The sequence below is a fragment of the Natrix helvetica genome (assembly GCF_964273705.1).
Source record: "Natrix helvetica genome assembly, chromosome: 2".
Taxonomy (NCBI): Eukaryota; Metazoa; Chordata; class Lepidosauria; order Squamata; family Natricidae; genus Natrix; species Natrix helvetica.
This window is the reverse complement of record NC_138552.1, coordinates 44749399-44765330: the sequence shown is the minus strand read 5'-3', so window position 1 is coordinate 44765330 and position 15932 is coordinate 44749399. Positions and strand designations below refer to the sequence as shown.

General features: G+C 42.0%; 1 protein-coding gene across 1 annotated transcript in view; it reads left to right on the top strand.

Annotated features, from left to right (window-relative positions):
* Positions 1-15932, top strand: part of KIAA0825 — a 184671-nt gene that overhangs the window by 37246 nt on the left and 131493 nt on the right. The window contains exons 8-11 of the mRNA XM_081940976.1: positions 1306-1571; positions 4287-4437; positions 6056-6246; positions 8650-8832. Of these exons, the coding sequence (XP_081797102.1) occupies positions 1306-1571; positions 4287-4437; positions 6056-6246; positions 8650-8832 (791 nt within the window). The remainder of the gene's footprint in view (positions 1-1305; positions 1572-4286; positions 4438-6055; positions 6247-8649; positions 8833-15932) is intronic.

The window sequence follows — 15932 nt, the reverse complement described above, 5'->3', positions numbered from 1 at the left end:
TTGAATCCCACCACTGCCATGAGTGATGTCAAGTTGGCCATGCCCGCTCAGTCACATGACTCCTCTACCAAGCCATGGCCCCAGAAACAGTAGTAAAAAAAAATTTGAATCCCACCACTGATATTTAACCAGTAGATTCCCCCTTCCCAAATAACTACATGTAAATTGAGGAGTATCATTCACAGAGACAAAAAAAATATGGGTCAGGAATACTACTATAAATGCTGCTAAAAAGCTGCATGACTTTGAAGATTATTCCTGTTTTGATAAAGGCTGCTTGCCTGTTGAATTTAATTCTTTTGTGGTATTTAAATAGATCTTATTTGTCTTTATTTCTTTCAATGCCCAGTTACCTATCTCTTGCCTCATTTATGTCTCTATCTTTTCTTCCCTTCCTAACCTTCTGCTTCCTTTTCCTCCTATAGCCGGGGTGTCAAATTTGCGTTTGTCATGGCATCGTCACATGACGTATCACGACTTTCCCACTCTTTGCTAAACCAGGCATGGTCATGTCCAATGCATGATGCATCCAGCCCACAGGCTGCGAGTTTGACCCCTCTGTTCTATAGCCAGGGTTTTTCTTCTACTGCTGTTGGGATGTGGGAGAGCAGTGTGTCTGAAAATAGTTTATGAATAAAAGAGAAAATTGTTGATATATGCAGATGCAATTAATTTTAAGTAGTAATTGTTAATTCACTGAAGATTATTTTCACCTATCCCAGACCTTATGGAGTATAGATTCTGATGCATATGTTCTGGCATACATATATACTCACACATACATGTACGTGTCATATATAGTCATTTGGGGAGGAGAAATTGCTAAGATTAGTTTCAAGTGGAAGATGTTTTTTTTTTTTACAAGTTTAGAGAAGCTGACTAATGTGCAGGATTTTTGTATGAGTTTGAATATACAATTTTCCTTATTAGCTCTTTCTTTGAGAGAGAGACTTACTTAAATTTGAGTTGTCTTCCTGTGTAATAAGCTTGGAATATTGCCTATTTGAGTGTAATTAGTTTTTGTCTGTTCAGTCATTGGTTAGAAATTAATGTATACAACTGCAGATTAGATATGTTTCCATTAAAATAATGTCACAGGTGACAGGTTTTTTTAACATGTGCTTAATACAAGATATATTTCTTTGCACTTCATCTGTGCCTTTTAGTACCAGAAAATAAAATGATTTCAAAATTGATTTGTTTTATATGACAAGCATACATTTCAATGATACATAGCATGCCCTGTGCATCATTGAAAATATTTGGAATTAAAAATAACTGAATCCTAACATTTATATTTCTTAGTTTTGTTCTGACGTCATGGAAGTACTTGACATGTTGCTCCCATTGGCTCTCGCATGCACAGTTGAGGTTTTCCAGGAAATTAGAGCAAACTTTATAGAGGCTTGCAGCAAAGTGGCAACAGCTCTCCTGACCAGATTGGAAGAGAGAAGTAAAGATGTTCCTACAAGAGCTCCACTTCAGAACTTATATACCATTCTTTCCACAGCAGTACATGTATATCAGCGTTTTAAAATGTATCAAAATGTAATGAAAGTGGACTCTGGAACGTAAGTCTTTTTTCAGTGATAACAACCTGTTTTAATTATTTTCTTTTCTTTCAACTTCCTTTCATGATTTATTCTGACTAAATTTTGACCTAATTTGCTGCTAAAACTGAGGGTTGATATTTAAATGTGAAGTATTCTTTGGGGGATATTTGAGGAACCTCCCTTCCTAGTTACATCTACCCATTCCATCAGATCTGGCAGGAGAGGTATATTGTAGGTCACTTCTATTAAGGTATGTCATCTGACGTAACTCCATTTAACTGGTTTTCTATGCAAAGGAGGGCTCACTTTTGTGTTATGCAATCAATTTTTCTTTTGTAATTTCCTTTGATGTGTTAACTATAAAAGGGACTGAAAGCTGGGTCTTGGGGTTCCCTCTAAATGAGAGGAATCTCTTTTAATCAGAATGTTCTGAATACATTGAAATAAAATGATCTTCCTGTCTCAGTCTTTTTCATTGGATGCTGAGTCATGAGCCTAGAAGTCGTAGTTTGGCCCCAAGACTTCAGGCAGTAAAAAAAAATGCCACCTGATTACTGATATTTTTAAAACAGGCATTTATTGTAACACAACATGATTATGAATGAATTTCAATTGCAGGAAATTTAATATTACTATAAAAGCATTCAAAATTAAAAAAAATCTTCTGTCACAAAATCTACCAGCTTTATAACAATAATATATTTAATGACATTTCAGTATTTCTTCTAGACCAGGAGTGGCAACTCAAGACCCGGGGGCCAGATTTGGCCTGCAGGGTACTTAGATCCGGCCCGCAAAGCCACCTTGGAAACAGCGGACTGGCCTGCAGTACCTCCACCAGTGAGTCGACCCTCCCAAGCTTCGTTTTTACTGGCAGAGGGTTGCAGGAAGCTGTCACAGCCAAAAACAAGCTTGGAGCCTGTTTTTGCTGGCAGAGCGCTTGGGCCACCACATGCGCTCCTGACATGAATGACATCAAGCTGGCCACGCCCACCCTTCCCCCCAAGCTCGAACACAACCCTAATGTGGCCCTCAAATCGAGTTTGATACCCCTGTTCTAGACCAATAGATTAAGGAGCACAAATCGTTTTTATTCTTACAATAATAAATATATTTGCTCTCATTCCCATTCTTGCAAACAATTGGATGATTTGTTGTTCTGTCTAAATACTTAGTAAATGACAGGAGAAATTAAAATCTTCCAAGACTAGAAAAAGCACCTATGTCAGGGAAGATACTAACAAAAGAATACTGATTTTTTTAAAAAGCTTTTCATTTATTATTTTAAAAAGGTGAAGTTATATTTTGTAACTAGTTAAAATTTAAGCTAATAATTAAAAAAAATTAAGTTAGCTATTAGTAAAAGGTAAATGTTTCCCCTGTCCAGTTGTGTCAGACTCTAGGGAGTGATGTAATAACTAGCCTTTATGACTTCCTATCCTTGCTTAACCTTTCATATTTTTGCACCTTATATTACTTATGCCATATATTTGAAGTTAAAAATTATCCCATAACTTATATGTTTAATAATAATAATAATTTATTAAATTTCTAGACCGCCCCCTCTCCCCGGAGGGTATGTATGGATAATGTGTGTTTATATACTGTATATGCTTATATCCATACATTGACATGGATTTTCCTGACAGTGGGAACAATTAATCATTGGAACTACTTGCCTCCAGAAGTTGTGAATGCTTCCAACAGTGGAAGTTTTTAAAAAGAGATTGGACACAACCATTTGTCTGAACTGTTATAGGGTTTTCTGCCCTCAGCAGGCAATTGGACTAGACAAGGGGTGTCAAACTCAAGGCCCAGGCGCCAGATCCGGCCCATGGAGTGCTTAGATCCGTCCTGTGGTGCTGCCCTGGAAACAGCGAAGGACCAGCCCGCAGTGCCTCTGCCAGTGAAAATAGAGCAAGCTCTGTTTTCCCTGGCAGAGGGTTGTAGGAAGCTGTCGTAGCCAATAACAGAGCTCAAAAGAGTTGCAGGTGGTTCTCCCGACCTCCGTTTTTGCTGGCAGAGGGTTGCAGGAGGCCATCGCAGCTGAAAATGGAGCTCAGGAGTCCATTTTCACTGACAGAGCTTGGCCCACTACAGGCACCCCCAATGTGAGTTATGTCAAGCAGGTCATGCCCACCCTGGTGTCACCCACCCCAGCCTCCTGAGATCAAACACAACCCTGATGCGGCCCTCAATGAAATTGAGTTTGACACCCCTGGACTAGACGATTTCCAAGGTCCACTACAACTCTGTCATTCTGTTATTCTCATTCATTCTCTTTCTCTCTCTCCTCTCTCTCTCTCTCTCTCTCTCTCTCCCCCCCCCCCGTTACAAGGCTATTTTAATTTTAAATTCACATTAGTGTAAAACTAACATTTTGTCAGTCTGAATAAAAATGAATTATACAGAATATTAATAATCCTGTTGTTTAGAGGTATCAGGTATAATAATAGTATGTCTTTTAATAACAGCAAAATAAATATCTGATTATTTAGCTAAGTATGTTTTCTTTATTAAGTCTTCTTCTAACCTTATAAATAGTATAGATTTGTAAAATTACATATATTTTCAAAAGAACATATGTAATGAAAACTAGATTGTAAAGTTAACGTGGAATCAATAGTAATGGATAATTGCTTTTTTAATAATGCAAACTATTTGTAGAATTGTAAATTGCTGTCTCACAGCAGTGTTCTTAAATTGTTCTCTATGATCTTTGCCCTTGAACAGGTCCTTATTTCTAGCACTACTCCAGCAATATAAGGAACTGATCAGCATTCTTCAGTTTCAAGTTACAAACTATTGTATACAAGTGTGCATTACAAGCATTTTACAGGATGCCGAGAGTCATTACTGGGATGACAAGAAAGCTTTTTATGAGGTATGGAAGTAACTTTACTATCCTTCATTTTTATACAAATGTGGTTTATTTTTCTTTATTTTTGACTGATTTGAAAAACAGATGTAAAACAATATGGATTTAAAATGAAGTTTTAAGATTGTATCCACTCATCCAATTGCCCGTCTGCATTATTTCAATGGTTCAATGGTCAGTTCTAAGACACAAGGCCAGTAAGCTTCTTCTGATTTCCCAATATCCTGTTATATCTCTGCGTCAGGTGTGATTCCACTGCTCCTAATATAAATGTCACTAAGTTAAAAAGAGAGTAGTCCAGAGTAATTGGACTTAATTAAGATTACAGCAAATTGTATCCTAATTTGCTGTAAATGTTATGGATTTAAGTTTATATTTTAAGATTGTGACTGATTAAAACAATCCCTGAAGCACTTCATCACTAAAAATGTTTATCTACAAAAAGTATAATTTCATACTGTTTATTAATCATTTCCCCAACTAGATGAATTATCTGAACCAGCTAATTCTTAATTCAATAATTGAAGTGGATAGGAATCCATAATCTGGAAGTACCGTATTTTTCGCACTGTAAGATGCACCGGACCATAAAATGCGCATTGGCTTTAGAGGAGGAAAACAAGAAAAACAAATCTGCCTCTGCCTCCCAGCATCCATCCGGTATTCATCTGGCTAGTGTCCTTGCAGCAAACAGCAAACAGCCTGATCAGCTTCAGCATGTTATTGCAGCCCCAACACATTGCTTGCCAGGGTTCTGCTCTGTTGTGCCCACCAAGTGGGCTGAGCTGCTGCTGCTGCTGCTGCTGCTGCCGCCACTGCCAGGGAACGCTGGAGCCTTCGCTGTCAAGCAGCTGATTGGTGGTTGGATCGGTCTCCTGGAATACTGCCAATCAGCAGTTCTAGGTGGTGGGGATTACTGCCTCTTATCGCTGCTGCCGCCTATTGCTGCCGATCGCCTTTGCTGCCGATCGCTTCCTCCATCAGCTGCGTGGCAGCAAAGGCTCCAGTGTTCCCTGGTGGTGGCAAACGGTGGCAGCGGTGAAAGGTGGTGGCAATGGTGACAGGTGCACCAACTCCCATCCCCCACACAATATTTGCTCTATAAAACGCACAGGCATTTCCACCCACTTTTTGGGTGGGGAAAGTGCGTCTTTTAGTGTGAAAAATACGGTAAGTGGCTTAGGGAAACTGGAGAACCTAAAGTTATATTAAGTTCACTGAAAATTATTCTCAGCAACAAAAACATAAATAGGAGCAACTATCTGATAGCTTCCTACATTTTACAGGGAAATTTGCTTTCATCACTGCAGAATTTGTGTTTGGACGCATTTTAATGACTAGAAATTTAGTACTGGCAATCTTCATTTTAAATCTGGAAAAATTGTTTTATAGTAGTTCAAATTTCTGTTTGGATTAATGTAAAAGTGTTTACTTCTAACTAGTTAAGCATAAGTTGTTGGGTTTTTAAAAGTCAAACTCTGTTTTAAATATTGTGAGGAGTTTAACTCAGCATCTTTTGTTCTTCAACAGTTTCTTTTCAGTCTGAATGCATTTTATCGAAAGATTCCAAGCTGATATTGAGAAAGATAGATTTCTATTGTTTAATCTTTGGTTGTTTTGCCAGGGAGAAAGATGCTCATTTTCTATCCATATGTGGCATTATTTCTGCTGTGCTCTTCAACATGACCTATGGAGTGTTCTATCTCCTATATTAGCTCAGGAGATTCTAACAGAAGTGCTGGAGGAATCATTAGCACTTTTGGCTTGCAGATATTTTCAGGCCCAGCCCAGTTACAAAAGGACGCCACAAATAAGGTAATAATTTAGTAAAATTATGCACTTTGAATGAGATGATAGCAACACTAGCTTATTCTTAACAAAAAAACCAGCTGTTTGAAATGAAAGAGGAGTGTTACAGTTAAAATAACATTAAAATCATATTTATATAAAAAAATAAAGGCAATTGATTTAAAGATAAAAACAAAAAGAACACGTTAAAATCTTGCTAAAATCAAAACGTATAAAGGCAAATAGCCAGATGTTTGACCATACATTTGGCAGAAGGTTATTTTACTTTATTTTATTACTATTTTACTAAATTAGGGTGCCCAACTTGAGATGACTCTGGGTGGTTTATGTTTTATTCTTTAACATTAGATACTGTTAAAAAATAAAGAATTAAAAAAAAAGAAATATATACAAAAAAAAAACCCTAAAAAAAATAGAGACTTAGCAGCTACCATTCAACCAGGCCTAGGAGTAAAGCTACATTTTCAATAACCTTTGTAACACTATCAGAGTAGGAGGTGCATGGATCTCTGGTGGATGCTATTCCAGAGAGCAGGCACCACAACAGGGAAGGTACATTTCCATAACATGACATTGATTAATTGAAAGGACGTGGAGCATGCCCATTATGTCTGATTATATTGGATGGCAGCAACTAGAGATAAGTGGTCCTTGATATGCGAAGGGCTTTATGGGCAATAAGAATCTGGAATTGCATCTAGAAGCCAACTGGTAAACAGTGCAACAAATGTTGTCGCAATACTACTGACCTCAATCCTGATTAATACAGGTCCAGATAAACTGCTTCACCCAGGGCATGCTACAGCTGGAAGTCCTCTGCCCTTTCAGCAACCTTCCCAAAACAGCAAAAGCTGGAGATTGGATGGAAGTTATCCAAATCTTACTCAGTCATTCATGCCTTAGTCACCTCCCAACTGGATTATTGCAATGCACATTAAAATAGAGCTGCCTTTGAAAATCATCCAAAAGCTGCAACTGGTCCAGAATGCAGCAACATGTGCAGTTGTGGGCACCCCACAGTTTGTCCAAATTGCAACACTATTAGGTGAGCAGTACCAGCTCCTGTCAAGTGGAAGAAATCAGGAGTCCAGGCAGTCCAAAAAAATATATGCTTATTGTATGCTAAAGCTGAGCAACATGGTGGCCTAGAGGTGAAGACACTTGCTTCCTACTCAGAAGGTTGAGAGTTCAATCCTAGGCAGCAGCAGATGTTTCTGTATCAGGGTACATATTACAGTCACTCAGTCTTTTTAAAGAGATGATTGCAGATATGTACTTTTGCTCTCATGTTTGCTGTTTTGAAATAAGGCCTTTGCCCGTTATATCAGTGAGATACAGTTCATCATCTAAGTATATGGTCTGACTGTCTTTTAATTGCAAGTTACTCTTGTGGCAGCCAGAGGTGGGCATCCTAACATAGTACTGTGTTCTATGAGGAAACAGATAAGATTGAAAGAAGAAGGAAATAGAAGAAGGAAAAAATGCATATGAAAATACTTTTAAATACTGCTTTTAAATACTGCTTAAAATTGCAGAGCAAACTTAGAATTAAATAATTTAAAATCTATAGCTGAAATCCATAAATATTACGTGTCATTTATATTTAGTATTGGCTTTGAAAAATTTTAAGAGGCAGTGATAAGAAATGACATTTATTACTGAACAGATTTTAAATGTAAATAAGTGTTGATTGCATTCATTGCAACAGCTTCAGCTGACAGCATATACAGAATAGGCAAGTTAAATTGTTGAATGTGTTTTTACAGTAAAAACTAAATGTTACCTAATAAATGTAGCAAATAATAATTCTGATCCAGAATTCAGCCTGTGTATAAGAAAATTGCTTTCATCTTTATGGAGTGAGGTGATCCACGTGTGTAGAGCAAATATTAGAGACTATATTAATTACATTTTGCGAGTGAATTGTTTGAAGTAAGTCTGAATATGATTCTAGTTCTTTTTTTTTTCTGGGGACATTGCTTCATAAGCTGGGTCTCTTCTACTATATTATTATACAGATAGCCTTCAACTTACAACCGCAACTGAGCCCAAAATTTCCATTGCTAAGCAAGACAGTTGTTCAGTGAATTTTGCCAGTTACCAAACATCTGAATTTTGATCACGTGACCACTGGGACGCTGCATTTGTGTAGCATCCCAGTGATCATAATAAATGAGAAAAAGAGTCAGACTCAGAAGCCACTTTTTTCAGTGCTGTTGTAACTTTGGTCACTAAACAATTGTTTGTAAGTCAAGGGCTACTTATAACCATTTACTTTACTTTTGCCGAAGAATCCTGATAATTTTAAGAGTAAAAAGTATATATTTTGTAATATGGCAAATAAGTCATGATTATGGATTGTATTATATTGCTAGATTATTTTCAGAGTTTTTATTTTACCTCTTACAGAACAGATGTCACAGCAATCTTGATGACCTGTGAAAACATGCTGTGGTCAGTTTGTGGTTCCATGCAAGAACTTTTAGATCCACATAAAGACAGAAATCCTCGTATTTATAATATCCACAGATACTGCAATAACTTACTTGCAGCTGCTCTTGTTTTAACTTCACCACTAGAGAATTTGTACAAGTAAGTGTGATGCTTCAAGATTAACATACATTTAGCCTATAATAGGAGTGACAATTGTCTCTCTTTGTTTAATGGCTGATTTATAATATGATAATAAAGCCCCAAAGTCCAAACATTGATTAAGGACGATAATACTTTAGTAAGTTAGTTAATTTATATTCAGTTTTTACAGCTTAATTCCTTAGTATGTATTAATACGTGTGAATCATCTGGCAGTAATTGACTCAGCTGTTTACACTGCATATAGGGGTTAGGCAACTAAGTCTTGTATCTGCAGTCATTTAAACAAAGGCAGAACAGATAGAACACTTCTGAAAAGGAAAAGTTTAAAAATTGAACCTACCGAAAGAAAGATAAATTAAAAAACCAGAAAAATATAAATCCTAGAAACTTGAGATAAAGTATAAAAATATAACAAGAATTATGTGTAAAACAAAATTATACCAATATTAGCCAAATGTATCAGACCAGATCTATACCATCTTTAAAAGAACATGTGACTTTCCTTCTCAATTATATGTTGTACATTATGTATACAGTTCTTATGGACCTCATCTGTTGCAGTGCAGGAAAAGATATTTTTTCTTTTAGGTTGCATGAAACCAAGTACATGGTCTCAGAGACCAAGTTTCAGCGTTTCCTTTGAGACTAGGACATAACATGCCTGGTTCTAAACTTAAATCCAATGGATATTACTTTTTTTTTAACTGTTACTATTGATTCATAAATACTTGCACAAATAATACATCTAACATCCTGTTACACATGCTCTTGATAGCCAGTTTCCATTCCTCAGAGAACTGAGGCATGTTTTGCCACAATCAATAAATAACGTTATGATAGTGACCAGTTTGGCTCTAATTCATTTTGAAGCCTTCAAGCTATAGACTTTTTTTTTATTCTTCCAGACAGAAATACCTTTTATTAGTAGAGTGCCATAATATACAGTAAGAGGATAGAGGAAAAGAAAATATTGATAAATCTTTTAAAAAATTGACATATTGTACTTTGCTTAGCCTTGCTATTGGGGAACATAAAATATTACCTAATAGTTAAAGAATATGATTGTTCTTTTCTGACTGATAAAATACTAATCAAATAGTGTATTTTACTGACTTCTGTAAAATGTTCACATCGGTTTTCTTGTCTCTTCATCAGTAAGTTAACTGGAAATAAAGTCTTTGTAGTTAAATACAATTTCCTTGAGAATTGTATGAACATTTTGGATGAAAGGGCCAGCCTTCTTGACCAAAATTCAGCATTTACATAGCCAAAGACATTCAGCATTTTCCAAAACAGGAATGCTGATTATTGAGCATGGCATTGTTCATATTCTATTTCAATTTTTTTTTGAAGTCTGGGTATGGTTCAGATGTTGTTTCTAAAGTTTTATTGTATTTTTGACAAAATAGGGGGCGGCTCTTCCTAAACTTTAGTGGTTTTTTTGACACTCAATCATTAAGCATGTTGTTACAATAGAACCTTTTTCACTTAGTGATTTACAAGTTGTGATGATTTGCATATGTAAATAAGCATTCTAGATTAAATGGCACCTGGGATTTCTTAAAGGCTTTTTCCTTGAAAAGCTTCATTTCTCCTGTGTGCTGCTTGGAGAGTCCAAGCATGGTTTAAATTCAGTCTATTCGCCCAAGGACTGAGTTGAAATTCTTAGCCACGCCTCCTCTCCTCATTGAGGTTCAGTTCAAAAATTCAGTCCAGCCCAATTGAGACACGTTTTGAGGAGCTCCTCCGTTCTTGTGCGAATAGACTGGGACTCTCCGTTAGTTAGCTTAGCTTTTTCTTATTTTTGTCGTTTGCTGAGAAATAGTGTTAGGTAAACTTTGAGCCGTTTTAAAAATCACTGGTGAGGCTTTTGGACTTCCAGGCTCCTCATTGCTATGGAGCCTGCGATTGTCAGGGCGTTTGTCCATCGGCTGCTGGCGAACGTGGGGGAAGGTAGGAGGCTTCCTTTTCCCCCGGCAGTCTTCTTCTTCATCTGCGGCTGCCGGAGTCCTCGGCGGAGGCTCCGGTTTATACCTGACAGTTCCCTGAGCGTCCGAAAAGCGTGGTGGCCATTTTGAAAGTGCTTTTCATGCGCTTTTCTCTGCTGGCCATTTGGAGTTGCTGCGCTTTTCCTCCCAGCCTGCAAATTGCCACGAGGGAGTTTCTGGCCTTCGTTCGGGGCTCCGGCAAGGCCTCCTCCCTCTGGACCATCTCTATTGCGGCCTAGGAAAGTTTTTGCCGCCTGGTCATACTCCTGTCCCACAGACATATCTGCGCAGCGCATAGCAGCTCCCAGCTCATGGCGGTGCCAGCCTACTGCCTGCAGAGTCTCCCTGAAGGGCCGTGAGAGTCTGGCTTTGTTCCAGTTGAAGATCATCATGGCTGACAGTGGCAAGAGGGCGCAAGAGGAACATCCTGCCTCCTCACCAAGACGCAGTAGGCTAGACCCTCCTGTGGTGGAACAGGGCAGTAAGGGCACCAAGGGAAAGGGGATCCCTAATCCCAGAGGTGGCAAGGCCCTATCTAGACCTGAGGCCCGCAGACATAAAGCCCTAGAGAAGACTCTTGAAAGGGCCCGAAGGCTATCCCTATCCTCTGGGCAACCTTCTTGTGATCCAAATCCCTTAGCTCAGGGGCAGGATCCTCCCTCCCAGCCGCCTCCACCAAGGGCCATATCTCCTTCATTGGAGGATGAGGAATCCCAGGCTCCCTCTCCTGCAGCCTCTCTGGGTTATCTGGATTCGTCCTCAATGATTGAGGAATCCTGTCCCTTTGAGTCTGCCATGGTGGAGGAGGATCCTGGTCCCTTAGGGGATTCAGACAGGGGGAGGGCAAGCAGACCCTGGCCTGCTGATGACCGGGGGCCCAATCTGTCTGTTGAAATGCAGAAGGTTATTGAGCAGGCCATTGAGAGGGGCATTGCTTCTGGAATGACTAGAAAGAAGCAGACTGCCAGAAACTCCTCTGCCAAATCTATTCACAAGCCTGGCCAGAGTGGGCAAACTCAGGGACCTCATTCCCCAGGCACCTCCATTGCCAAGGAGGAGTCTGTATTAGAGGAGGATAACATTGGGGAACTGGAGTTCTCAGAAGACGAGACTCCTATCCCAGATAAACCTGCCTTCACTGGATTATTCAGGCCTTCCCTTTTTAAAGCAACATTCCACAAGGCAAAGGCCTCCACCCAGGAAGGTATCCCCATTCAGGGAGCTCCAGACCCCTCTGGGACCCAGGATCCTAAACAGGGACTATTCAAAGGAACCGCTCCTGCGCAGGACCTGGTTTCTGTGCCTGAGCTGTTTGTGAACATGATCCAGTGCCAGTGGGTGCAGCCTGGATCACTGACCAACCCTAGTGGGGCTGACAAACATCTCTATTCTGTGCAGAATAATTTGGAAGATATCTTGAAACTTCCACAGGTGGAGGCTCCAGTGATATCTCTCACTTCTAATTCCATCCTACCGGCTGACCTCCTTGAGGGGCTCAAGGCCGAGGACAAAAAGGCTGAGATAACACGCCTGGTCCATTAAAGCTTCTACAGCAGCTTTGTTCTTTGCTAGAACTTCACTGCTTTGGCTGAGGCAGTTGAGAGCGAATCCCCCCTCAGAGGATTCCAGATGGATGCATGACCTTAACAAAATTATAGCAGCTGTGGAGTATTCGGCTGATGCTTCACTCAGTGCTGCAAAATTTGCATCTCTGGTTCTGGCTTCAAATTTGACCTCATGACGTCTGTTGTGGCTTCGTCACTGGCAGGCAGACATGAAATTGAAATGGAAGCTTGCTTCTGCTCCCTTAAGGAAGGACAATTGTTTGGTGACACATTAGACAAATTCCTAATCGAGACCAAGGATAAACAGAAGGTGCTTCCGCCTACTGCCCGGAAGGCTGACAGGAAGAACATTTTCTTTTTTTGGAAGCAGTCCTTTTGGGGAAATGACAACTCGGGTGCAGGTCCCACCTATCAGAGACCCTACCCCCAGGGCAATGAGTGTAGCCAGGATAGGTCATCTTTCAAAGATAAGGGTAGACAGCAGCAGTCCTTCCGATGCCCCTTTTGTGGCGGTTCAAACAACCGCTCCTACTGTAGGTCCAAGTGACCACCAATGGGATCCTCCCATAGCCTGCTGTCTCCAACTTTACGCCGCCCAATGGAAGTTGATCACAATGGACGCCTGGGTTCTGAACACAATCAGGCAGGGCCTGACCTTGGAATTCCTCCCCCCCCCTCGCGAACCAGTTCCCTCCTCCCTCCCCAAAAGACAACGCATGCAGGCGGAGATCTTACATCTCCTCCAGATAAATGCCATAGAACCAGTTCCCGTAGAGCAGGAAAAAAGGGGTTTTTACTCCATTCTTTTCCTTATCCCCAAAAGCTCCGGGGGTGGAGGGCCATTTTGGACCTCAAAAACCTAAATCGGCATCTAGACTACAAGCATTTCAAGATGCAATCCTTACAGTCCATCCTGGGTTGCATCAGGTGAGGGGACAGGTTGACCTCCATCGACCTGAAGGAGGCTTATCTGCACATTCCGGTACACAGATCCCACAGGAAGTTCCTCAAGTTCCATTACGATGGCAAGCACTACCAATACAGAGCCCTGCCGTGAGGACTTTCATCAGCACTGAGGACTTTCATGAAGATATTGGCGGTTGTAGCAGCCCATCTGCGCTCACACCCAATACATCTTCTCTGTTACCTAGACGACATCTTGATACAATCAGCATCCACCAACCAGGCGCTCAGAGACGTGCAGGTCACCATCTCCACCTTGCAGAAACACGGGTTCTCGGTGAACTGAAAAAAGAGTCAGCTGACTCCTGCGCTCTGCATCCTTCATCTAGGAGCACTAATAGACTCCGTCCGTTGTCAAGTGTTCCTGTCACCGGACCGCAGACACAACATCATCAGCCGTGTGCGGGAGGCGAGAGTGAAACAGTTCACGTCCATTATGTCCCTATCACAACTCCTGGGACTCTTGATCTCGCGCATAAACATCGTTCCTTGGGCACAGCTTCACGTGAGGGAGCTGCAATGGTTCCTCCTGCCCATCCAGCGAGCAAAAGCCAGAAACTCCCAGACGGGTCAGACTACCTCCAAAGGTCAGACAGTCCCTCCGGTGGTGGGAATCCAGTGCAGTGATGAGAGGTTGCCTCTTCCAGGAGCCAAACCGTCTGGTGGTTACAACAGATGCAAGTCTACAGGGATGGGGCACCCACTTCCAGGAGCAGGTGACTCAAGGCAAGTGGTCACGCAGAGAGGCAGCCCACAACATAAACTGGCTAGAATTAAGGGCTGTCATACTAGCCTTACTCCACTTTCGACGGGACATTGTGGGTTGCCATGTCTTAGTGCTCATGGACGATATAGCGACAAAGGCCCACATCAACCCCCAGGGGGGCACAAAGTCCAGGGCCCTGATGGGGGAGGCGGAGGCCTTGGGACGGTGGACGGAGCGCCATCTGACCTCCTTGCGGGCAGACCACATCTCGGGAGTGACAATATGAGAGCGGACTGTCTAAGTTGGACAACCATCGACAATGCAGAGTGGCGTCTTCACCCGGCGATCTTCCATCAACTGATCATCAAGTTCGGACTGCCGGTGGTCGATCTGATCGTCAGTCCAGCCAACTCGCAAATTCCGAGGTTTTTCTTGAGATATGTCACCCCGCAAGCAGAGAGAATGGACGCTCTGAGATGCCACTGACCCAGGGGCCTTTTGTATGCTTTCCCGCTGCTGGCCCTCATCCCACAGCTGGTTCGGAAAATCTTGTCGGAGGAAGCAGAGGTTCTCCTAGTAGCACCTCACTGGCCCAGGAGATCGTGGTATGCGGACCTTGTCAGTCTCTCCATTTGCAGACCATGGAAGATACCTCAGGAGCTACTCTACCTCAGTCAGGAGGTCATAGTGCATCCGGATCCCAGCTGGCTCCAACTGGCCGTCTGGCACTTGAGGGGGACTTCCTGAGGAAAGACAATCTATCTGATGAAGTCATTTGTACCATCCAGGCATCCCAACGTCCATCTACGACTCGGATTTATGATGCCACTTGGGCGGCATTCGCTTCCTGGTGTAGGACACTAGACATAGTGCCCACTTTGGCATCCATACCACAGCTGCTGGACTTCTTGCAGGCAGGGTTGGATAAGGGCCTGTCTCCCAACACCCTCAACCGGCAAGTGGCAGCACTTTCTACCATTCTTGCTAGACAGTCAGCTGTTTCCTTAGGGCAGCATCCTCAGACCAGGAGTTTCCTCAAGGGAGCCTCCAATCTGTGCCCTCCTAAGGTACACAGGTTCCCTACCTGGGACCTCCTGCTTGTTCTGAGGGCCCTGACCAAGACACCATTTGAACCTATACGTTCCATCGGTCTTCGTCACCTAACTCTGAATACAGCCTTTCTTGTAGCAATTACATCAGCAAGGAGGGTGTTAGAGTTAGCTGCTCTTTCTGTCCGTGAGGACTTATGTGTTTTTCACGCTGACTGGGTCACCCTCCGGCTAGATCCAGCTTTTATGCCAAAGATTAACACTCTGTTCCATAGATTGGAGGAAGTGGTACTTCCTAACTTCTGCCCTCACCCTCAGCATCCCAAGGAACGAACTTGGCACAAGCTCGACGTTCGGAGAATGGTTTGCTGCTATATCAAGAGAACAAAGGAATTCCAATGCTCCGAATCCTTCTCATCTGTTTTCAACCAGGTTCCGTGGGGCACAAAGTTTCACCGTCCACTGTCAGTCGGTAGTTGAGGGCTTGTATCAAACTGGCCTAACAGCACCAGGGCAAGACGGTACCACCTACGCTCACCTCTCATTCCACACGGAGTGCGGCCACCACGGCTGTGTGGGCGATAAGCTCCTGTGGAAGAAATCTGTAGAGCAGCTACCTGGTTGTCTCCGACTTTGTTCATTAAGCATTACCGCATTGACTCCTAAGCTGCAGCAGAGGCATCTTTTGGGAGGAGAGTGTTGCAGAGGGTAGTTGCGACTCTGCGCACCCTGGACGATCATGTTGCCCTCCCTGGGACTTCATAGCTTGGGTATGTCCCATGCTTGGACTCCCCAAGCAGCGCACAGGAGAATGACTGTTGGCTTA